At 49.6% G+C, this 23,668-nt stretch overlaps 1 protein-coding gene across 1 annotated transcript in view; it reads right to left on the bottom strand.

Annotated features, from left to right (window-relative positions):
• Positions 1–22,114, bottom strand: part of Bcas1 (brain enriched myelin associated protein 1) — an 89,920-nt gene extending 67,806 nt beyond the window's left edge. Inside the window, 3 exon segments of the mRNA XM_047539181.1 lie at positions 10,828–10,903; positions 13,313–13,389; positions 21,991–22,114. Of these exon segments, the coding sequence (XP_047395137.1) occupies positions 10,828–10,903; positions 13,313–13,384 (148 nt within the window). The 5' untranslated portion in view covers positions 13,385–13,389; positions 21,991–22,114.
• Between the last annotated feature and the right edge of the window lie 1,554 nt (positions 22,115–23,668).

Here is a 23,668-nt window from a genome sequence, read left to right as displayed (position 1 = left end):
GAAACCATGTGAGTGGACACAGGCTCCATCCCCGCCTGGAGGAGCACTTTCCAACACCTGCCTGTTGGTGCTTTGCCCTCTGCCTTGACTTAATTGAGCGGCTTCCCCCCTCCCCAGACCCTTTTCTATAAAGCAGTGTGATTTGGGAGGGTGGGGCGGGGAGGAGGATATCAAGAATTTTGGAATCACCGTTAAAGATCTTCTGGATCCTCTCCTGAGGAACTGTGTGATCTTGGGCAAGTCCCTAAAATTCGCTGTGTCTCCTCATTTGTAAAATGGGAACATTAGTAGCTTCCTCACAGGCTTGTCATGACGGACGCCCGGGGAACCTTGCATGGAGGACCTGGCCAATGCCTTTTCTATGATGTACACGAAAGTGACAAATGGCCGGGTTACCACTAAGATTCCTCCCCTTCCTTCAACGGAGCATTGTGTATGACACACTTGTAAGGAGACACTTCTTAATATGTTGGTAGGAAGTCAGAGAAGGATAAAGGGAAGGGGAAGACGCCCTGCTTCTGCTTATATTGCACATTAATTTGTGGCGATCAGCGTTCTCGCCCTCTCCGCCCCCCTCTCCCTCCCCCTGCCCTTCGTTGGCAATTGTTTTGGCCAAACTCTAGTATCCCACAGTGTTTAAAGACAGGAGCAAACACACAGGAGGACGGAGCTGGAGTCTTGCTGGGCCTGGCAGCCTCCTCCCTCAACACCCAGGAGCAGGAAGTGGTTCAAGACCAGGCCAGGGGCTGCCGAGTGCTGCACCCCAGCCTCAAAGCCCCTCGCTCTCCTCTGGCTCTTCTCCACCTTTACCTGTGGCCCAGGACTTGGTGCTGGAGGTAAGTACTGCAGGAGGGAGGGAAGCAGAGAGGGAGAGGGAGAGTGACAGACAGACGCAGCAGGGCACGCAGGGAGCACAGGGGGCAGCTGACCTGTCAGAGAGGATGTAAATGACTGTGGGCACGGCCACACCAGGAGCAGAGGAAACAGTTGACAAAAAGGGAGAGGCTGTGATGCAGAACAAGGAAGGGACTTTCAAAATGCCAAGAACATCAACTGACTCCTTTCAGGCTTTTCTCTCTGTGCCTCGCCCCCTGGCTGGGAACCAAAGAACTGGTTGTAAGCGTGTTAATGCCAGAGAAAAAGTCTTTGGAAAAGAAACCCAACTTCTCATGGATAGACTTTTTTTAAAAGTGCCAGAATTTTGCTTTGCCAAAGACGAATCCCATGTATGTTAGCAGATGTAAACAACAGCTCTTGGTATCAGAGAATAGGCAGTGTTTTCAATAACTTATAAGAACTCAGTGTCCTTAGATGGTCCGTTCCATGACCACTGAAGCGCCAACTCCACCCTTGGGGATGCACACCCCGAGTCCTTCACCTGGGTTTCCATTTCCCTTGCTAAGATGCTCATGTCCCAGGTGGGCACCTGACCTAAGCCAAATTAATAAAAATGGGAACTTTTGCTGCACCTACCAGAATAGAATTGTACCCTTTGTGTTGGGGTCAGTAAGCCACCAGGTCATACATCTAGAGGTGGTGCTGGCTTTGACCACAACATGGGGGTGGTAACACTTAAGGATCAACACAGATCAAGGCAGAGCCAGGAGATCCAGAAAGTAGATGTCAAATGATATCATTTAGACATCTGGATCCAGCTGTGCCTGAAACTGGATTTTAGTGTTGCATGAGTCAATATTACCTACACCCCCCTCCTTGCTAGCTTAAATTGAGCACATGCTCAGTGACTTGGAGAGAAATTCAGGGAACTGGTCAGTACCTGTTTCTCTTTTTATTCAGTAAGAATCAACTCTCCCCCAGGGGAACTATCTCCAAGCTCTTCAAATGTGTCCTGCAACCATTAGGACCAGAGAAAGATAGCAAAGAATGGGTGAGCTCTGGGAAGTCTAGGAAATACACTCACTAACATTTCATCTTAATAAAAGTCAAGGAAGAAAAATCCATGATGGAGAGAGATCACAGCCATCTGAGACCTTGAATAAACTCTAAAAACGGTTAAAATAGATTCTAAAACACTCAGACACACACAACCACTGTGTGAATTGCGTTGGGAGAAAAGCTGTTGGAATAACAGACTGTCTTTTTACCAAAATGGGGCATATTGACATGCTTCCCCACATTATCACCGAAAGAGTACGTTCCTTCTAGAAGACTGGAGCTAAGCTTTCAGTTCCTATGAAAAATTTTGGGGGAAACCCATCTTAAATCTGGCTTCAATAAAGAGTGCTCTTGTGAAGCAGACAAACAGATGACATAGCAAAGAGATTTTACTTTTCACAGAAAAAAAAGTACAAGAGTTTAAAGAAGATTAAAGGAAATCAAGTAAGAATACTTGCAAATGGCAGCTCCCAAATACTTAGAAGATGAAGTTGAAAAATTTGACCTCCTTCGTGCAGAAAAAGTAATTTGTACTGTGCATGTGTTCTTTTAAAGGAAGTAATTTTATCTAGATGTGTGATTGGAAACATTTCCAGGAGCATCTTCAGGTTACTGTAAAGAACTTAGATTGTGGATCAGAGGGACACGATTTTGACTCTCAATCCCTCACTCATGAATTAGGTGACATGGTAAGTGACATCGAATCTTTATGCCTCCGTTGGTTTTCTTATAAAATGGGCATGAAAGCAAGAGAGCCTTCCTCAAAGGCCAATTGTGAGAATTAAGTGAATTATTTCCTATCAAGTACCTGACATACGCTGGTGGGTGGTGGATGTTCAGGAGTCAGTAGTTGTCTTTGTTCTATTTTTATTCTCTTACTATGATTATTATTTTCTATTACTAAATCTAGGCCAGAAGGGGAGAAATGATTCAAGTGACTTCACCTGAAAACTTGAAAAGTCTGGAAAGACTTTTAAGAGTAAGATGATATGAATCATAAGTGCAGAACTCTTAAGCCAGAAATTTCCAGAATGTTCCCATCACTTGCCAGCACCGGGTCTTCTTTGTCTAGACATCGGGCTTCACCCAGGCTCTGATGTTGCATTTACACACACGTTAGTCTTGCAGTGTTCAGAACTTCTGGGGAAGGCTTGTCTGTGGTCGTTGCTGTTTCTCATGTGTCAAAGCTGAAATTTTCACTCCGTGCAACTGCAAAACCATGAGTCCACGTTCTGTGAGCCCTGGGAACCAGCCAGACCTGAAGGTGCCGCAGGAAGAGGTCTTTAACCAAAGCACCTCCGCATCTCCACAGCTTGGGTGCTGTTGCTCTCCCACTGCACAGGTGGGGAAACTGAGGCCTGAGGAGACGAGTGTTCAACATTGTCCAGCTCACAAGGGTGGAGTCAGGGTTAGACCCACGCTTGCCTGGTTGCCAAGTTCAAACTCATGACAAGGGACAGCAGCAGCAAGAGCAGGAAGGCAGGAGAACGTGAAAGGAGGCAGGAGGGGGAAGCAGACAGAGTTTGGTGAGCAGATGAGTGGCTTTCCAAGAAAGCTATCCACCTGGATGGAGGTGGGGCTGTGCATTCTCACATCCAGGAAATACTGGGATGTGATTTTTGTTTTAAACAGAAATTAGGTCAAGTCATTTTCCTGCAAAAAAATCATACAAAGAGGGCTTCACCCTGCCTAAAATCCAATCCTGACACCCCTGGGCCCCAGCTTCTAGAACCTCAGGTCACACTGTTTCTTCCTCCCACATTCAGTTCTCCAACCATTTCCCACCTGAAGCTCTTCGGATGCTGCTTGTTCTTTCCAAATGGGAATGCTGTCCCCCAAGATCTTCCCACGGCTCCCTCCCGGTCATTCAGACCTCAAGTCAGGTTGAGCCTTCCTCCACCAGCCTACCTGAAGAAAGCCACCTGCTCACCCTCCTTCATTCTCTGGAGTACACAGAACATCCGTTGCTCTCTGGTTTGATTTCAGAACAATAGTTCCCACGTCTGCGGTTTTGATTTTCACGGTTTCGGTAACTTATGGTCAACTGCAGTCCCAAAACATGATTACAGCACAGTGCGATGAGAAATTAAAATAGCTTCCGAGAGACCACATTGAAGTGACTTTTATTACAGTACCGCATACTGTTATACTTGTTTTATCCTTACTCTCTTACTGTGCCTATTTATAAATTAAACTTCATCATAGGTATGCAGGCACTGGAAATAACATAGATTTGGTGCTGTGGGAGGTTTCAGGCACCCGCTGATCAAAGAGCATGTCACCACGGATAAGGAAGTGCCACTGGAATTCCTCTTTCCCTGCTTCCTCCCCACTCATATGGACGCCCCAAGTGGACAGGGCCTGGGTGCATCCTGATTACAGCCCCAGTGCCCACAGCAGTGCTTGGCAGTAGGGTTAAGTCAGGTAAGGTGGTGAGGGCAGAGAACCCAGAGCATAGCCTCACAAGCACGCGGCCACGGACCACAGAAACAGCCCCCCTTGTAACCAGGCTGCTGCTGGAGACGGGCTTCTTTTTGTCTGAGAACTTATTGTCCAGATCCTCCTGGTTCTGAAGGTAAAAGCGGGAAGCAGAAACTTATAATTTTATTTGCAAAAAAAGGTGTCTACTTAAGAAAAGTATTTCCCTAAAGTCCTCTTGTATGCTACACTGTCCTATGTGTCACTATACGGATCAGTCAGGATAAAGGATTGAATGCCCATACGCTCACTGCAAAGGGAAATTGTAAATCTTGCAAAAGACACAGGAGTTGGTAGAATCATGTGAATTCACATTGGTGAGTTGCTGGGATCAGATACGGAGCCACTGTTGGGAAAGATCTGGCAGTGTGAGAGCAGTTAGTCCAAGACCAAGGGAAAGTCGTGATGAGCTCTTCAGAAGAGAATTCTATTTGAATTTGATATTTGAATATCAAAGGATTCTGATAGGCCCTTGGGGAGACTGCTGAAGACCTCAAAGAGTTTGCATACTGACCCTTCTGCACTCATGTTGCAAGAGTCAAATGACACTTTGAACAGCTGTGGCTTTCTGAGTTGTGCAAATGTGACTGCTCTTGTAAGCCTTCAAGTCAGGACTCAAGTGGGAGATGCTCATGGCTTGGAGGAAGGCGTTGGGTTTGAACGTTTCACTGAATGATCGCATTTCATGCTTTTCATCTCAATATTAAAAGCCGGGTTGTCTTTGCCAAGAAATTCTATCATAAATAAAAGAAGGAAATTGGTTTGGGTGAGGAGGAAGAATTCCTGACTATCAGCTTAATCTGGATATTAAGGAAAGAAAATGCTGGATCGAAATGGAACAGGGGTGAAGGGTAATAGCTCACCCACTCTGTCCAGACAGACGCGCTAGAGGCGGCCATGGGTATCAGTCACTGTGGGTCAGGACTGTGAACGCAACATGCCTGGTCCCCACTCCTCTCGGTGTACACATTCACTATCATTCACATGCCTCCAAAATCTGCAATGTGCAAAGTTAATTCAAACTAGCCTCTGCTCAGCATGAAGCAGAGGTTGTCAAAGACACATTAGATGTTTGAGTTGGTCTCAAACTTTTAATAAGTTGGATAATAATAATACCCATTTAACACATGTGCTTACTACTGAAAATGATTAATCTCTCTTAATCCTTTCCCTTCCCTGCCTTACCTTCCGCCCTATTGCAATAACAAGCATCAGCAACCTGAAGTGCCTTATCAAACTTGGATGTGCAAACACATACAAGGGTTCAAGGCATTCATATATGGTGGTTGTATTTGTCATTGTCATTTTTATAAAATTGGATCATGTGAGAAATATATTCAATTGCTTTTTCACATCATGGTTTTTCCTCATAGTCAACCTGCCAAATCCCTCTTCTTTTTTAAGAGCTGCCTAATTTTCCTGATCTACCAAAAGTATTTAGACCATTTCCTGATCTGTGGATACTCTGTTCTCTCCACTGTTCCTTTCAAGTTTACTACAAACAGTGCTGGAATGGGCTTCCATGTTCATAAATCCTAAACTGGTTTTTCCACCCTATAAACTGGAGGCAGAAATGTTGAATTGCTATAGCAATGAGCAGATAATTAAAAAAAAAAAAAAAAAAGAAAGTCAGATTACTTTTCATGAAAGGTTCTAGAGACTCACATTTCCAGCAGGTTTCGACGGTGTATTCTTTCCCACTGACACAGTGTGAAGCACCTTCAAATGGAAAGCAGTTCACTCTTAGAGCCCCCAGCTGCAGACAGGGGGCCCCCTGTCTGGTGAAGATGCAAGAAGACTGCCAAAGACTGACTCTGCGAACACTGGCCAGGAGACAGAATGAGCACGGGCTCTGGGGAGAAGCGCAAGGAGCAGCCACATCAGGATGGCCTTGCTGTCCCACAGAAGAGGCACAGATGGTTGATGGACACATAGAAAGGGGCCTAGCATGGCTGCTCATCAGGGAGAGCAGAGAAGACCACCGCAGGGTGCCACGTCACACCCAGGAGGCTGGCCCAAACCAAACAGGCAGACAGCGACCGTGCTGGTGAGGACGGGGGACGCGGCACCCCCACACAGTGCCGGTGGGAACGCGAGGGCTCAGACGCTCTGGTCCTCAGAGTGAAACCTGGCATGAGCCCGCACTTCCATCCTGGGTGCACCTGAGAGAATGAGCGCGCGCGCTCGGGGGAAACTGTGCGCGAAAGTTCAGTGTAGAACGTGTCATGACAGCCCAGAGGGGAAACAAGCCGCTCTCCAACCCCTGGAGGATGAATAGACAAAACGAGGCCCACAGAATGGAGGATTTTCTAGCCAACAAGCGGCAAAGCACGGGCACAGGCTGCCCCAGGATGAACCCCAAGCACTGCCCTAGGATTGAGAAGATGGTCCCGCTCAGCAAGGGCGCCTGGGGCGAGGCTGGAGTCTGTTGTTCCCGGCTTCTCTGGACTGCTTCCAGGGCGTGTCGTGGCATGAAGCAACGTCCACACAGCGAAAAGAACAAAGTAACAGGAGAGACTTCCAGAAAGGACAGGCAAGATCCAAAGCCGACGGAGGGAACTGACCCACTTCCTGCTTTTCCGAGGTGGGTGCCCAGCAGGGGCAGCTCTGGTCCGGGGTCCTGATGTGGACCTTCCATCGTGGAGTGGGACATCTCCATATTCCAGCATCTGGTTTTGTGCTTGGAAAATTCAGGAACTTGAATGGTTCAAGTTACTTGGAGCGATGTGTCCCCCAGAGGTCATTTCTAAAAGGCCGACGCGGGAACCTGGCAGGCAGCTAGATGGTGTAGGATGAGACCTAAGAGCTGTGAGGCCAGCTGGCCCCTGGCAGTGTCCACCGTCTCTGGTGGTGGGAAACATTCACAGGGAGCACACACGATGGGCAGGATGTCCAGTGAGCCCCGCCACCCCACCAGCCCACTTGGAGTTGGCCACAGGACACCAGGCTAGTTCCTTCCAGTTACGGTAACCTGAGGGCGATGGGGGGATTTTTTTAAAGCTGTCTCTGTTGATCCGTGTACAGCAGCGGGAGGAACAAGGCAACATCAGAGGGGACCAGCCGTGAGATCTGCTTATGTCACAGCACTGTGTGTGGCTGGCACAGGGTGGAGGCTTTTTAGAATTGGGGAATTTAAAATAAAATCTTAGATCAGGCTGTCACTGAAAAGCCTCGTTATCTGCTAAGGGATTCTCACAGAGAGCCGAGGCTGGAGCGACCTGGAAACAGGCAGCAACCTCCACAGTGCCCAGAGTGCTGCTTCTCAGCACCCATGAGCAGCCTCGGAGTCCCCTGGGGTTCAGGGAACAGAGCCATCCAAAGCCCTGTATATCTGATACCCTTTGCTGAGTTCTGTGTCGCTACAACAAAAGGATGCAAGCTCTCCTTTTATTTGAGTTGTGGAAACAGTTTTGTTTTGTTGTTGTTTTTGTTTTGCTTTTTAAAGAGCAGCCAGGCATGGTGGCACAGGCCCGTAATCCCAGTTACTAGGGAGGCTGGGGCAGGAGGATACCAAGTCCGAGGCCAGTATCTTCAACATTGAGAGGCTCCGTCTCAACAACAAGGACAGAAGAGCAATCAGGGGAAACAGCAGATGCTAAGAGAACACACATATTTGCTCCCATCCAGGCCAGAGACGCTGCCCCCTAGTTTTCCCTGTCTACGTAGCAATGATTTATGATGTTTGGTCTCCCACAACACTTTGCCCAAATGAAATTGCATCTATTCTCACTCATTATATCATCAGCAGGAGCACTTTACTCAAGAAAGAAGTTGCAATTAAAAAAATTCCATATATGTATGTACATATACACACACACACATAGGTATATATATGGAATCTTAAAAGCCAATTCAGGCAATTCTTCTTTTTAGAAACAATTGACTGCAGACAAAAGGGAAGATTTTAATTTAGAGACTTCTTATCCCAGTGAAACAGAGACATTCTTCTGCTTCTGAAAAATGACGTGTCCCGGCAGATAAATGGCACGTTAGTCTCTGCCATCCATTAGCAGTGAGCACTGGGCAGTTTTTTTTTTTTTTTTTCAAGAGGGGACTAACACCATGGATTTGCTAGAAAAGAATCAGAGAAAGAAAAAAATTGGAGGCATTTTCATTTCCGTAAAGATGTGGAAGTTTTCAGCATCAGTACTCGGGGCGGGGAGTCTGGCGGTGATAGGCCAGGGACCTCAGAGCACAGAGTGGGGGACAGTAGACTGTTCGCAGTTGCCTTGGCTCCTGTGTGTCATCCCCTTCACCCCGTGCAGCTGTGGTCCTCAGAGCAACCTTACGAGGTTAACAGGTCAACGTCATGGTTCCCGTTTCCAGATGGCTCTCGATGGCATGAAAACCTTGCCTGGGATACCTGGGGGGTCAGTGGCAGACCTGGGACCCCTGTCCAGGTCCACGTCCAGGGACCCGTGTCCAGGTCCACCAGACTCTGCTGCTTCCATGCACTGCCGTAACAAACGACCACAGACGTTGTGTCTGAACACATCTGGATAAGTTAACCTCCAGTTCTGAAGGTCATAAGTATAAGATGGGTCAGCTTCTAGAAGCCCGAGGGGCGAGCCTGCCTCCTGTCTTTGCCAGCATCCGAGGCCGCCTGTGCTCCTCCGCTCAGAGTCCCCTCCTCCGCCTCAAGAGCAGCACTGCAGCATCTTTAAGCCTCTGTGTGACATCTGCTCCTTCTTCACCTCTTCTTCTCCTGTTCTGTCCCTCCTGCTTCACTCCTCATACGTCCCCGGTGAGGACATTGGGCCCAACCTGGTAACCCAGGATCATCCCCGCATCTCAGGATCCTTCATCACGTCTGCAAAGTTTGCTTTTGCTGTGAGGTGACAGTCGCAGGATGTGGAGCTCAGATGGGGTCATCTGGGAGGAGGAGTGGCCTAGCTCTATGTCCCACACCTATCACATTCCCTGGCCTCATAAATATGGAAATTGCATAAATAAGCCAAGTTCGCTAGTGCACATGCTCAGTGGGTGCTGGTGATCCCAAGGGCACAAGAACGGGTTCTGCAGGGAGGATGAAGAATCGTGCTCTTCCTGTGCACAGAGCCCAGATGCGCCCCTCAATGTGGCCAGCAGGGTCCTGTGAGCTCTCAGCGCCTCGCCTCCCTGAGTGCTGGAGGTCTCCTGTGAGGCCCAGCGTCCTCCCCACCTGGTCCCCTCTGCCCTGCTGCCCACACCTCAGGTCTGCCTGAAGGAGAAGGTGACTCCAGGTCTCTCAGTGGCCATATTTTTGTCACTAAAAATGCTGGCTCCATCACAGCAACTTCATCTCCTCACTCAGAGTTGGGTTTATGCTAATCCTTGCCATACTGCTCTCAGGGGGCTGTGTGGCAACTTTTGTAAAAATAAGCTGGAAAACAATTATCTTCCGGGAGATGAAAGCCTTCTGGGTATTTCCTCCCTGGAATATCCAGGCTTAGTCTTTATCTCTTCCCTTTAGCTTTAGGTGGAAAGGTGAGTGGCTGTCATCTCAGACGGGGCCAGAAAGTGATCGCTGAACATCACCAGGGGCTGTGGCCTCTCCGGGTTCACGGCTTTCTAAATGGAACGCTGTGTTCTCTTTGTAGGGTGATTAATTGGGTCTGGCCTGGCGGAGGGGGAGGGACGGCATGTTTCTTGCCTTCTAACTCTGGGATTTCTGGGCCGTTAGAGATTTTGCTTTTCCTTAGCAGTTCCCAGAATCTGCATGTGAACACACACTGAGAGCCCTGTAGTCAGGGCAGGGGGTGAGGCGGGTCCCCTCCAAGACGGCCTGAGTCACCAAGATGCAATAGATTCACACGTCACCCATGTGAAAGGACAGGTTCCATGTCACACGTTTGGAGCAGGGAGTCTGACGGAGGTCTTCTGCCTCCAAAGTCAAACTCCTAGCGTTTTCCTCTGCTGCCTCATCTATTGTAATTCCCGGGCTCTTCCAGCTGTCAGTCCTATCTACTCAGAAGAGGTGAGGACTGTTCTGGGTTGAACTGTATCTGCGCACCCTGCCCCCTTAGATACTGAAGTCCTAACCCTGTGAATGTGACCTTATTTGGAAACAGGGCCTTTGCAGATGATTAGGCCACGAAGGTGGGTCCTGATCCAGTATGATTCCTTCCCTATTAAAAAGGGAGATTCAGACACAGAGACAGAAGTGTACCACGGGAGGGTGCGGGGAAGGTGCAGGAAGAGGATGCATCCACAAGCCAGGGCACAGGCCTGGCACAGCCCCAACCCCAGCCCTGCCCGTGCCTCAGTCCCAAACTTCTGGCCTCTGCACCGAGACCATACATTCCTGTTGGCTAAGTGGCACAGTTTATGGTAATTCGTTATAGCAACTCCAGGAAACGAATTCAGGTGAGCTTCCCAAGGGGGCCTACGGTTTCCGCCTTCCATTTTGTTGGCTGTGAATGGGATTGAGATGCCCCAGACTGAGAGGCGCACCCCACCCAGCGGGGTACTGACCTTCATCGTAGTGCTGAACCGTGTGGGTCGATATGATCGCTGGGATCCCGTTCTGATCGCATGCGCTGTCGGATGCCTGGAACAGACAGGTGGCTGTTACAGGAGGATCTTCAGGGAAAACTGAAAGCTCACAAGGAAGAGTCTGACGAGCACATCACAAAGTCCAGGTTCACCCCAGGACTGCTTCTAGCTACTCCTGAGCTTTCTGTCATGCCTCAGAGTTCCGAAACCACCTCTCCAGCCTGGATTCCTGCCGTCACATGCACTCTCTGCTTTCTGCCTGTCTTAGTGAGCCTCCCAGCCAGGCAGGCACTGGCTGTGGGGCACCGAGGCTCACGGACACTTGCCTAATCAGGGTGGGGCAAGAATTTAACATCCAGGTTCCCAAACCTGGGGGCTTAGCTCACTCTATCACCAGGCACACAAACACAACCATCAGCCAGGACTCTAGTCAACAAACCTGTCAGGTACAGGAAATTCATTGCTCTGTGTGTGTGTTGCGTGTGTTGTGTGTGTTGTGTATTGTGTGTGTTGTGTGTTGTGTGTGTGCGTGTTGTGTGTGTGTGTGTTGTGTGTTCTTCTCCATACTCCCTCTCTTCATCTTCACTGTTGTAAACACTTTCTAATTTTATGGGTCCTGCCCTGATTATTTTCCTCTTCTGTTATTTAGTATAGAAACTTTAAAAGATTATGAGGACACATGTACACACAAACATTCATATTCACATGGGAAGATAAGGTTGCAAAAGAGAATGTCATATAATGCCATTTTGTGACCTAATAATCTAAATTATACACCTGATAATTAATATCAATTGAATATTGATTTCATGATAAGTATTTAACTTGGTGTCTTGTTACTACTATTAACAGGAAGAACACATGTTAATAAACACAGAAAGTAAAAGACTAAATGCCAACTCTAAAGGTAGGCATCTCCTCCTAAGGAGGGGGAGACAGAAGGCTTTCCTTAATTTATGTTGGTAATGGTCACAATTGTTTAATTTGAGTTCTCAAGTTCATCATTATCATACCAAGAAAGCCTCGACCATGTGGCCCAGACTTGCCACCAGCTTCCCCAGCTTCATATTTGTGTGAATTTGGTGTATTGAGTCAATAGTCTGCTTTAAGTATTTCAGAATCAATTGCCAATTTTTAAAATCAGCAGAGTTCATTGGCCCTGTTTACTGCTTCCTAATGAACAAGGATCCGAGAATGCCAGCCGTCCTGACGGTGTGCGTTGTGTGGGGCTGTGGCCATCCTGCGGATGCACTGGCCGGCCCGTCTTCGGGGCCCTCAGTCTCCAGTGCTCCTCGGCCACCCGTCCTGCTACGCTGCTTTTCTCATGCCTGGCTCCTGGAGGTAAGCAGCTTATCTGAACTTGGAACCACTTGGAGAACTTGAGAAACCCCCAGTGCCTGCCCCACAACCAGAGATCATGATGTCAGGTGGCCTCAGGCGGGCCCGGCGTCAGGAGGGCACCCCAGGTCGTGCTAACAGGCTTGCAGGTTTGCAGGCCGTGCGGTCAGCATTCTCCTGCCCAGGCTTCCTTCCAATCCAGCCGTCTGCGCTGAGGAGGAAGCCCTTCCTCTATGATCAACTTGCATCTGCGGGCGTTTCTCCTGGAGGGACCTTCTCATGTAGCAAGGCTCCCTGTCTGAGGCTGAATTGATGTAAAAAGCACTGATGGTAGAAATTTAGGTCATTTACTTTCTGGAAGTAGAAGATCCAACATCCAAGGAGAAACATTGAATGTCCTTGGCCTCAGCTCTTGAGAGCAGCCTTGTAAGGGGATCCCTAGCGAGCATTCTCCACCCTGACTGCACACTCCGACAGCAGGGGGCTTTGAAAGCCCCCAACCTGCCCAGCTCCCCAGCTTCTCGCTTAACTGGTATAGAGGGCAACTCGGGCACTGCAAGCTTTAATAGTTGCCCAGGGGTGTCTAACGTGCAGCTGAGATCTGGAACCACTGGTGCAGATGTAAACCCTCTGCCCCGGGGACGTGTTGGGCCAGGTAACGGTTTGCTATAGAGTGGGAAGGCCCCGCACATTGTACCGTGTGTAGCAACAGCCCTGGTCTCTGTGCGTTAGGTGCCAGAACCACCCCTCCCTGAGATGTGACTACCCAAAATATCTCCAGACCTTGATGGGTGTCCCTGCAAGGAGTGGTGACTAAAGATACTACAGTTGAGAACCCGACCGGGAGTAGGCACCAAACTGGCCTCCTCGGGACCCCTGGGTGTGGCCTTAAAGACACGAGTAACAGAGGCATCCATCGCTGCAATTTCTGACTGAGTCTTAAGTGGAGCCCCAGAATCTGCATTTTTAACCAACTCCAGAGGTCTGACTAACTGAACAGCAATGAGGACAGGAGTCCTCCTCCAGCATCACCCTGTGGTCAGCACTGGGTAGCCCGTTGCTTCTTCTGTCCCCGGCTACCTAATAGTGAGTGGCCAGCGTCCCTGTGTCTGCAATGGCTCTGTACCTTGTAAGCATTGGGTTCCGTTTCATTCTCTTGGTCTTCGACTCTTTGTGGGACGCTCATTTGGTTACCCATCGTTCCTGTATTAGAGAAAGAAAGAGACGGGGGAGAGAAAGAAATCAAACCAAAACCAAACCAAAGTCTTATACAGACACTTGCAGGCCCAGAGCAGATACCCAACTGGTTGCTGGGGGACATCACCAGCAGCCCAGGTTAGAACGGACTGTTTACATTTGCTTATGGAATGAGGGGAGATTTTGGACCCTCGTGAACAACAGAATTAAAGTCAAATACAGCCCTCGTTTTCAATTGCATTTCATTGCTGGGGAAAACTATTTATCACCATGCAAAGTGTCAGGGGCAAAAGACATTTTCACCCACTTGTCGTGGGACTCCAGCTATTCTATCAAGGAGACTTTAGAATAAGATTGAACTAATTGAACTAATACTTATGATTTCACTTTCCTCTGGTCCTCACTAAACGAGTCCCATTAAAACCTCTCCTAGTGTTGGCATTTCTGTGTGTTGCAGCACTTAGTGCTGCTGGTGATTTTATATTTATTTGGGTAAATTTTCATTCATTTACTGATTCAAGAACTAGATAGTGAGCAGAGCCAACACTAGGGCCTCTAGCTGCCCATTAAGCAGGCAGGGCTCACTGAGTCACGGAGTTGAAATCTGCTGGGCAGACAATAAGCAAACAGACAATAAGTCTACATACAAGGTCATTGCACTGGTTACAGGTAGAGTTCATCGCAAGACTGCCCAGCTTGAGTCCTCTCTGCCCTTTTAACTGTGGGTCTTTGGGAGAGTTGGTTAGTGTCTCTGTGCCTTATAAGACTGCCACGGGGACTCAACAAGTTAATGCTTGTAAAGTGGTTAGAACAATGTCAGGCTCATAATAAACCATACACATGTGTTTAAGAGACAAAAACACAGGGTCCTATGCTATGAGTAAGAGCAAATCATCAGCGTTATGTGGTAGAGGGCAGGGGTGGCCACATAGGGTAAGAGTGTTCTAGAGTGGCCATTGGTGTGGTCGCGGTCCAGTCTTGGAGTGCTAAATGGTGTGTTTATGTCTCTTTCCTCAATACATTGTGCGTACCCGTAGGCCAGGGTCCAGTCTGCCTTCTCTGGCTTTTTATCTCCTACTTCTAGTAGCGTGTCTGCATTTACTAGGCGCTCCGGAATTATTTGTGAGTCGCCTGGAGGGAGGAACCACCGTCTCTTGTGCCAGACACTGACCCAGGCAATGCCACATCCTCACCGACCCCCTCAGAGCCTGGTAGGTTGTAGTGACGATGTAACCCACTGGTCCAGCGGGGACTCCAAGCCTGGTTTCCGAGTGCTTGGCCCACATGGCTCATTCCTCCCTACAGAGCCCCGGAGCTCTGGTAGGCGGACAGACAACCAGCAAATAGACAACGAGGCCAATAAAGACCTGCAAAACAGGTATCACCGCCATCTCATTCTTGACATGAGGAAGCCAAAGTTCAAGGAGCTTAAATTGCTTCCCACAGTTAATGGGTAGAGGCAAGAAATGGGTGCTGTCTGCTCCAGAATGTTCTGCACATTATTAGCTCCCCTTGGAAAGAAGGGAATTGAGCTCCAGAGCTCACCAAGGACACAACCATGGTGTGACCCTATGGGACTGATCCTAGAACTAGGGCCCTTTCCCCGCCCCACTTTGCCGTCTCACTACCTCACATTCTTTTTCACACAGGCAAAGATTCCAGTTAGCCCTTCTCCAAAGTTGGGCACTAGCTTATGTGCTCCAGTGGCTTTCAGAATAAAAACCAGGAATTTTGGTTTCTGACTGAAAGCAGTCATTGTGTCCACGAGGATTCTGTGGGTTTCTTCCTCTGGACATGAGTTTTTATTTCCCGGTAATCGATGCGTCAAGTAATCGGAAATGAGGGAGGCTAAGGAAGGGACTTGGATCCCTCCACCTGCTCTCTCAGGGGAATTTGGCACATGATCACATCTGGGGACATTATGTGTCTTCTAATTATACCATGTCACACAGTGAAGCACTGCTGAACCCACAGCATCTTGTTATTCTGCAACATTTCCCATTTATAAACTTCACAATGTGCATACTTACAAAGGACCATCACTTCCATCTATAAATGGGACATGATGAATATAATGCCAAACTCTCAAGTCCAGGGTCAGTAAACAACAGCTGTAGCCAAATTGAGCTTACCGACTGTTCCAGCACTGCCCATGAACTCAGGATGGGCTTCACGTTTATAAATGGTTGAAACAAGTCAGATAAAGAATCATGAGGTGCAACACGTGAGCATCATGTGAAAGTCAAATTTCAGCATCCCTAAGTGCAATTTTATTGGGAGATGGCCTTGCCCATTTATTTATGCATTGTCTAGGACACTTTTATGCTACAGTGGTATAAAAGTGTCAAGTCATGACCAAAAACGTGGTCTGCACAGCCTACAGTATTTACTATCGGGGCCTCTCCAGAAAGGTTACTGACCCTGCTCAGGATCGACCTTGGGGATCAAGCGAGATATCTGAGAGATTAAGTGCTGCCCTTGGTAAGACCAGCCAGGATTTAAACATACCATACACAAAAATAATGGCAGGAAAACTCTAGCAAGCATAGTCATAATAAAACAATAATAGCAACATCATTTGCTGAGAGCTGCCCTATGTCCAGACAGGAGCTTCATTTGTGGTAAAGTTAATTTATACCTTGTAACAAATCAGCAAGGCAGCAGAATTATCGTTCCAGATTTTCAGATGAGGAAACCGAGGCCTGTAGGTTAAATGTTTCAGCCAAGGTCATGCATAAACAAGTGCATACATACGTACACATGCAAGAATATATTTATACACACAAGTGTCTCCACCTAAACTTAAATTTTAACAAGTTTAAATGTGATTACTTAACGACCAGTCTACAAGTGTTATAAGCTCTTGCTATTCATTTGAATTCGATCCCTTTCAGGAGATACTTTCAATGAATACGTAAGGTTATGACGTACCTGAGGCTGGGAGGTGGGAATGTCTGCAGGTAGGAGAGAACTTTTCTCCCCACAGAGCTGGGGTTACATAATCCTGATCACTGTGCATTTAAGTAGCCTTTCAGCAACTTCAGGGCCAAGGGTTCGGACTGAAAGAAGGAGAATCCAGCCCCACATCTTCTGCAGGGATCACCTGGAATCAGGTAACACCCCTTCTCACCAACTGTTACAACTTGGGAAACTGCTCCTGCCCCACCTTCAGTTTTTAAAGAGCAGGATTTATATGGGACAAAAGTAGAGGGCTGCTGCTGCCACCTACTGGCAGATACATGAGTTTACCCTGCCTACAGGTGGAACTGAATGGGGTGGGCCCCGGGGAGGGGGTTGGTGATGAATGGCAATTATGCCCTCTGCTAACCCTTGGCAAGAGGACCACAAGTCCTCTGATGCCAGAAGGTAGTTTACCTAATAAAGCAGTAATGATCACCACAGTTGATGGGCATGGTGAGCCGCCCACGGGCCGCCGGACACCCTTGGTATAGCACAGTGTGACTAAGGATAGAGATGTGGGCTCTGGAGTTTGGAATCCTTGCTGACCACATATTGAAGGGGTGCCGCTGGGCAAGTTTCTGAGCCTCTCTGGGCCTCAGTTTCCTCCTCTGTAAAATGTGATAGGCCTCATCTCAAGGGGTCGTTGTGCTAATTAGTCCAGTTAATATACACAAGCTGCCCCAAGCAAGGCCTGCAAGTGCTTGTATTATTGTTGTTACTGTTGTTGTGGTTTCCAGTCAGTTTGCCCCAAAGTTCCCTGGCAGTAGGAACCCACTGAGGAATCTGGCAGCCTCTCTGATTCCCATGAGCCTCTCACCCGAGTCAGGTTGGGGTCCTGGAAGATGTACTTGTAGCAAATGCTGCAGTGATTCTTGTTATCAGTTACCTATAGACCACACAGGAATGGTGACTGTATTCAAGATTGTCCCAGGAAGGAGGACCTTCTGGGATTACAGGACTTCTCTTGCTAAAGCCACAAAGTCCTGGGAAACCAGAATGGCTTGGGTACCACAAGAGGCACTCAGGACTCTGAGGCAGGCACTCTTTATGCCCATTATACAGGTGGGAAAACTGAGACACAGGCAGCCTAGACAATAATTCCTATCTGTGATGAAGTTCTCACCAGTCCTCTCCAAAATGAGAAAAATAAACCAGATAGTGAGTTTTTTCAGATAAACTTATTCAATAGAAAGATCTGGCTTTATGTTGAAAAGAGAGAGAGGGAGAGAGAGAGAGAGAGCAAATTAAATGTGTGATGTTTAAGTGCACTTTCCTCATGAAGCAATGGTACTCCTTGTTTTGATTTTATAATCTGATTTGACATTCAGCCCAGTAAGTCACCTAATGGTGGAGCTTGGTTTTTGAAATTGGATCCATGTTTGAGTGTGTTGAAGCTACTACTGGGGCTCAGGGGAAAAAGCCTCTTCGCTTCCCCCTCTTGCCTTGTGTTTTGGGACTGGTGCTCAGACTAGGCAGCACATAGAGTCACCTGCATGTGGAGTCTTGAGGCCTCTGTGCCCAGGTCTCAGTCAGACTGAGTGCAGTGGATTCTTAGCCTGGGGTCCCACACCAAGCTCCCTAGCTGGTGCCTATGGTTGATTGTCACTGCTGTGGACATTTGGGGGTAAGCAGGCGAGCATCCTCCTGGCTAGAGCTCTTTTCCAAATGCTGCCTACCCTGACACAGCGAGCCAGGGTCAGGGATTCTCAAAAGGAATAATGACCTTGGCCTTCAAGAACAACAAATTGTGGCCGGCCCGGGCACCTGGAAACATCCACTACTACCCTTCTGGCGTACTGTGTTTCTGGACACCATCTTGTCAGCCTGTAAACCCAGAGAAACATCCGCCTCTGCTTCCCTCCACCCAGGGCGGGCATGTGGATCATGCCTGCTGCAGGGCCTCTGCCCTTCCAGCTGCTGCTTCAGAGATGGGTCGGGCCCTGAGGGAGGAAGCCGGGCTGCCTGGCTCCAGCTGTCCTGCTCCGCTCCTTCCTGGGGAGAAAATGAACGGAGCAGACAGGCCTCTGCGCTGTCCCTGCGTCATGAGCCTCGGCAGGGCACCTCACCCTTCTGACCACGTCTTCCTTGTGGAAAATGGTGGCGACAGTAGCGTGTGTGGGGGCTTCTCTAGGCGCATACAGTCCCGATTCCCAGGTGTGCCTTCTCTTGGTCCTCCAGGTAACCCTCTGGGTTACTTTATTTTCCTAATTTTCTGATAAGAAACTGAGGCAAGAAAGGTTTCGGTACTTCCTGGGCTGTCCTCCAATGTCATGGTACTTTAGGGAGGGTTAGGTGAGACATGTGCCTAACGCACATGTGACTGAGTTTGAAGGTCCGGCCTGTAACCAGTCAATCAAGGTGGAATGAAATTATAAGGGTGGGGGCCTCCCTCCAATGGAATCAGTGTCCCTAGGAGATGAGACACCCAAGGGCTCCCCTTCGCTCACTCTTCCATAACTAGAAGGCAGCTATTGCAAATCAGGAAGAGGCCTCCATCCAGAACCTATTGACCCAACTTTGATCTTGGATTTCTAGCCTCCAGGACTTTGTGACAGTAAATGTCTGCGGTTTAGACCTCCTCTCATCCCTCCACTGCCCATGGTATTTTTGTTATTGCAGCCCCCTTAGACTAACACTGACCATCTGCTATTAAGTGGGAGAGTCAAGACCTAAACCTCTGGGACCTGGTCCCAGACTTTCAGCTTTCACTTTCCTCCCTTCTCCTATTTCTCCTGCATGCAAATTACGCTGTAACAATTTAAAATATCTGCATGTAATACAGTGGAACATAGAACATAAAATATTCACGGCATATCCATTTTTTGGTGATAAGAAAATTATAACTAATCCAGGAGTATGGTATGATCTAAAGTGAGGAAGGCAAAATGGAAAGTTCCCTGGTGATGGTATGTTTGACACAGGGCTTGGCAGGAGACAGACGTGCAAACGTTAGCTATCGCTAGCAGTATTTGTTTCTGTTGGTAGCCTTATGATCAGACCTTGGTGTTTTGATTCCTGAGTCCATCTGCCACTCTGGAAGTGGCCTGGAGCCCCGCCTCTTCCACACCAGTGGGGGCGCCTCTGTCCCCTCAGTTATAGATTGACAACCAGCCGTCCTCCTGGGAGCAGATCAGTGCCATTCAAGCCAGCCTGGAGAAAGAGCCTTTCCAAGGTCCCTCAGTGGTGGCTAAGTGACTGTGGAGTGGAAGGAGGAGGCTCTTGAAGGGTGAAAGGTGACAGAATGAGTCACCCGGTAAACAGGAAACACCTTCCGTCAAGGCGATGGAATGCAGGCACACCGTGGGCCCTCCCAGCGGAGGCCATGCCAACATGGCAAGGCTGGCACGCCCCTCAGACTAGCCCGCTGGCCCCAGGGCAAGGTCAGCATGTGGATGAGTAAAGAGAACAGATCCACTCTGCCAGGGCCTGAGTCCTGCGTCTGTGGCCCGGTGAGCCACAGCACAGAGCCAGGAACTTGGTGGCAATTGTTCAGAGGAGCAGGCTGCTTCCTGCTCAGGGGTGCAGAGGACTGAAATGCAGCCCTCGTTGGGTCCTCCAGCCCTGAGCCCTGGGACGGGTCGTCCTGAGCCCAGGGAAGGGGTGCTTGCTCTGGGAACGCCTGCTGATGATTTCATAGCTACTGGAACCCTCGACTGTGTTCATAAATGGTGGCTGATCCTAGGAGGCTCGGCCCTCTCCATCTGATTCTGACATCTTTAAGCTAATCATGACAGAGGCGAGCACCAAGTGAAGGCCTGCCTGTGCCAGGCAGGGCCAGAGCCGTAGCCGTGAGCAGGACGTGGAGTGCAAGACCCCTCTGGGGCGGGGCAGGAGCAGAATCAGCCCGTAGAGTGAGCGCCTCTGTGCTGTCTGCCTCCCGGTCTTCCCTCACTTCATCCTCGTCCTGGCCCTGGTGCCAGGCGCACCAGGTGCAGGGGCTCCTTCTCCCTTACAGAAGCCCATTACCCCATTCCCTAGATGGAGAGACTGAGGCAGCAAGGGCAGTGCCTTGCCCGGGCACAGGAGTCCTCGCGTCCCATTCGTCGATTCAGTGGATAAGGAAGACCATCGGGCAGAGAGTGATGGAGACTTCATGTCTCGGGACTCGAACCCAAACCTTTAACCACCCACAACACAGCAGTTGACGGAGCAAGAGAAGCTGCCCTCACTCTGATAGTCAGCACACACTGGACACTCAGCAGGACAGTGGAGCCCAAACAGGGAGTCGGCCCCCCGAAAGCCTGTGCACCCCTCTCACAAGGCATCTTGTCATACCTCAGCCAGGAGGGAAGGGGTGCGCAGGCCTTCTCCTTTCCCAAAGGACCGAACCTTTTTCTAAAAAGAAAATGATCCTAGGGTCTCAGACCTCTTTGGAAAAAAGAATCCTCTGTGATATGGGACACTGGTTTGTCTCTTCCACTCTTCCTGAAACTGGAAAGGACTTTAGGTTGCGCCTCTCGTCTTTTATTTAGGGGGAAGGCGTGGTGTACATAAACACCAGGGCTTCAAGCCAGCTGGGGCACAGCAGGGCTGGGATTGGGTGAGGCACTGAAGGAGTGCCCAGCACCTCAGTTACAGAGATGGGGGCAAATCAAAATTCATGTTGTCACTCATCTTATTTTTACTAAGATTTTGTTCATCATGGATAGCTTGACATTAATGTTTATTTTGTAGATTTGTCTTAGAATGGATCTTGATGGCTGCGTTTTTTGGTGGCTCTTCAGTTTTGCCTGCTTGCTTCCCTTTCCCCACCAGCCTGACTGGATCCCACAACTTCCTTTCCAGGAGACCCTGGGATGGGTTCCCCACCCTCCCAGCCCAGCCTGCTCCTCCTGATTGTAAGGTGGAGCCGAGGGCGACCTCAGGAACCAAAGCAGCAGCTCAAGTTACTAAGGCTCAGGTGTCAGTCCTGGCGTTAGTCGCTCAGTCCTGCGTTACACCCATTGTACAGATGAGGAAACTGTGCCCCAGAAGGCTGAAGGAATCTTCCCCAGGCGCCTGGCCACGCTGTGGTGGGGCTGAGGCTGGCATCCTGAGGTCTGTCTCCAGGGCACCAGGTCTCCTCGCTCTGGCTCTTCCAGGTAGGAAAGTGGCTCAGAGGCCGATGCAGACACCCGTGGTCGCGCAGCTGGGGTTTGACACCAGCTCCTGCCTCACGGGGTGATCTTGAAGGCAAGTAAGATAATTTGCAGAAAGAACCAGATTGACTGACGACACTGAATCTTCTCCTGTCTCCCCTGTTTCTTAGACAGGTGCAGTCTCAAAATGGGCTTCATTCCAGGGAATTCTTGTCCTGACAGAGGCCCCCAAATTACACAGCCTCCCCTCCTGATTGCTGCCCTGCCCCATGTCCAGCAACGACCCTCAGTGGTTCCAGGCAGATAGGAGCAGTTTCTGTAGCCATGGGCCCAACTCTGCTCACGCTGCCACTGAGTCCTTGCAAGACTAAAACGTTTAGGAAGTGCAGTCTTTGAAACCATTTCACAGATGGCAAAACCAAGGCTCCGAGCCACGTACCTAAGACGCGCAGTAAATAAGCAACAGAACAGGGGTCCAACTCAGCCCTCCAGCCCCCACCTCTACAGTCTACCACCCATCACCAAACAGCAGATCCTCCCGTGTTGCTGCAGGCTCTGCAAGGGTTACCTGTGGAATCCCCGGTGGGAGTAACTTCAGTCTCCGGGAGTCGCCTGGAGCTTCTCCTGCTCTGGGTCCTGCGTCTCCGACTGGTGCTGCCCAATACCAGGCTAGCAGTTGAGCCCTCTGCTTCCTGGTCTGCTGGGCCTGCTGCTGAATACACACAGCAGGCAAACACAGGCTTGGGTGGAGTCGTCCCCTCCCCGGCAGGTCCTGTAGAAGCAGGAGCTCTTCCTGAACTCAGCTTCCCTCACCTCTCCAAGAACAACACGCTCTGAATTCTCACACTCTGACGCCTCCCCGGCACTGCAAGAGTCTTGTCCAGAGCCACTCGCCAGCCACAATGCTCAGGTGGACTTGGGTAGCTAATTCCCTTCCCCAGTAGCTGTGGGTCTTGATCGGACCTGGGAAAACATGGTCCGTGAGCGCTGGCCATTCTGCCCGCCTCGAACCTTCCTGTCTCCCAGAGCACCCTCTGCACCCTGACCTGACCCCTAAGTGGAAGGAAATAACAACCTGCTGCACACTAGACCTGAATTCTGTGTCCCTCCAGGGCTTTGGACACTGGGAGGCAGGCGACCTGGAGGGTGGCCTTCTTTTTCTCTGCAGGCTAGAAGCTCAAGACAGGTCACTTAATCAATTTAATTTCATCAAGGATGTTTATTCAAGGCTCTTGCGAGAACATAAAGAACACAGTATGAGAGCATAAATTAAAGTACAGCAAAAGAGACCAGGTGTGGTGGTGCACGCCTCTAATCCCCGCCATTCAGAAGGCTGAGGCCGGAGGATGGCAAATTTGAGCACAGCCTGGGAGACTTAGTGACACCCTGTCTCAAAATAAAAAACTAAAAAGTGCTGGGGGTGTAGCTCGGTGGAGAGCGCTAGCATGCACAGGACCCTAGGGGTCCCCAGCACCCCAAATATTAAAGCAAAAGAATATAGAGACGCAAGGTGGGGACATCAAATGGGAACAGGATCAAAAATAAATTGCGTGTTGAAGTACAAACTTGCCCTGAGGCTGCACAGCATGACCTGAGCTTCCTAGTAGCCAAAGCAAAAGGAAAGCATGGTCAGTTCCACTGCTCGGCCCTCGGGAACACATCGGAGGGAAGTGCAACTAGTAATTACCGTGGCTTCACCCAGCGTCCCGCTCAGCCCAGCACTCACCTTGAGACATGGGGACCTCGGGCTGTCCATAGGCCAAGGCGAAGAGAGGCAAGTCAGGGAGGCGGGTTGCCACCCGCCCTGGGTGCATTGTGCATTGTCTTGGAACACGCGCATGCACACACACACACACACACACACACACACACACACGGCACAGCATCGTCCTCAGGGTGAAGGAAGAGCCCGGCCGTGGGAGGAGGAGGCGTCTTTCAGAAACCGACTTTACGGGGCGAAATACTATTTCAATGACAGAAGCAGTCAGGACTGGGCACCGAAATTAGGGCTGTAATTGTGACTCCAGCTCAGCGCTGTGCACTCAAAGCTGGAACGTGACAAACCCAATTATTAGGCAACTGATGTGTACACACACTGTGCCAGTGCAAGCCTCGGAGGTAGCCTGGCCTGGAGGTTCAGGAGCGGGGCCCGGCTCTGGGCTCAGCTCCTCTTCTTACAGACCAGCTGTGATTCTGAGCAGGTTATATGAACCCCTGGTCTCTGTGAGCTCCCGGGCTGGGAGTTC

The sequence above is a fragment of the Sciurus carolinensis genome, chromosome 2 (genome assembly GCF_902686445.1).
Source record: "Sciurus carolinensis chromosome 2, mSciCar1.2, whole genome shotgun sequence".
Classification (NCBI taxonomy): Eukaryota; Metazoa; Chordata; class Mammalia; order Rodentia; family Sciuridae; genus Sciurus; species Sciurus carolinensis.
This window is presented reverse-complemented; position numbering and strand designations above follow the sequence as displayed.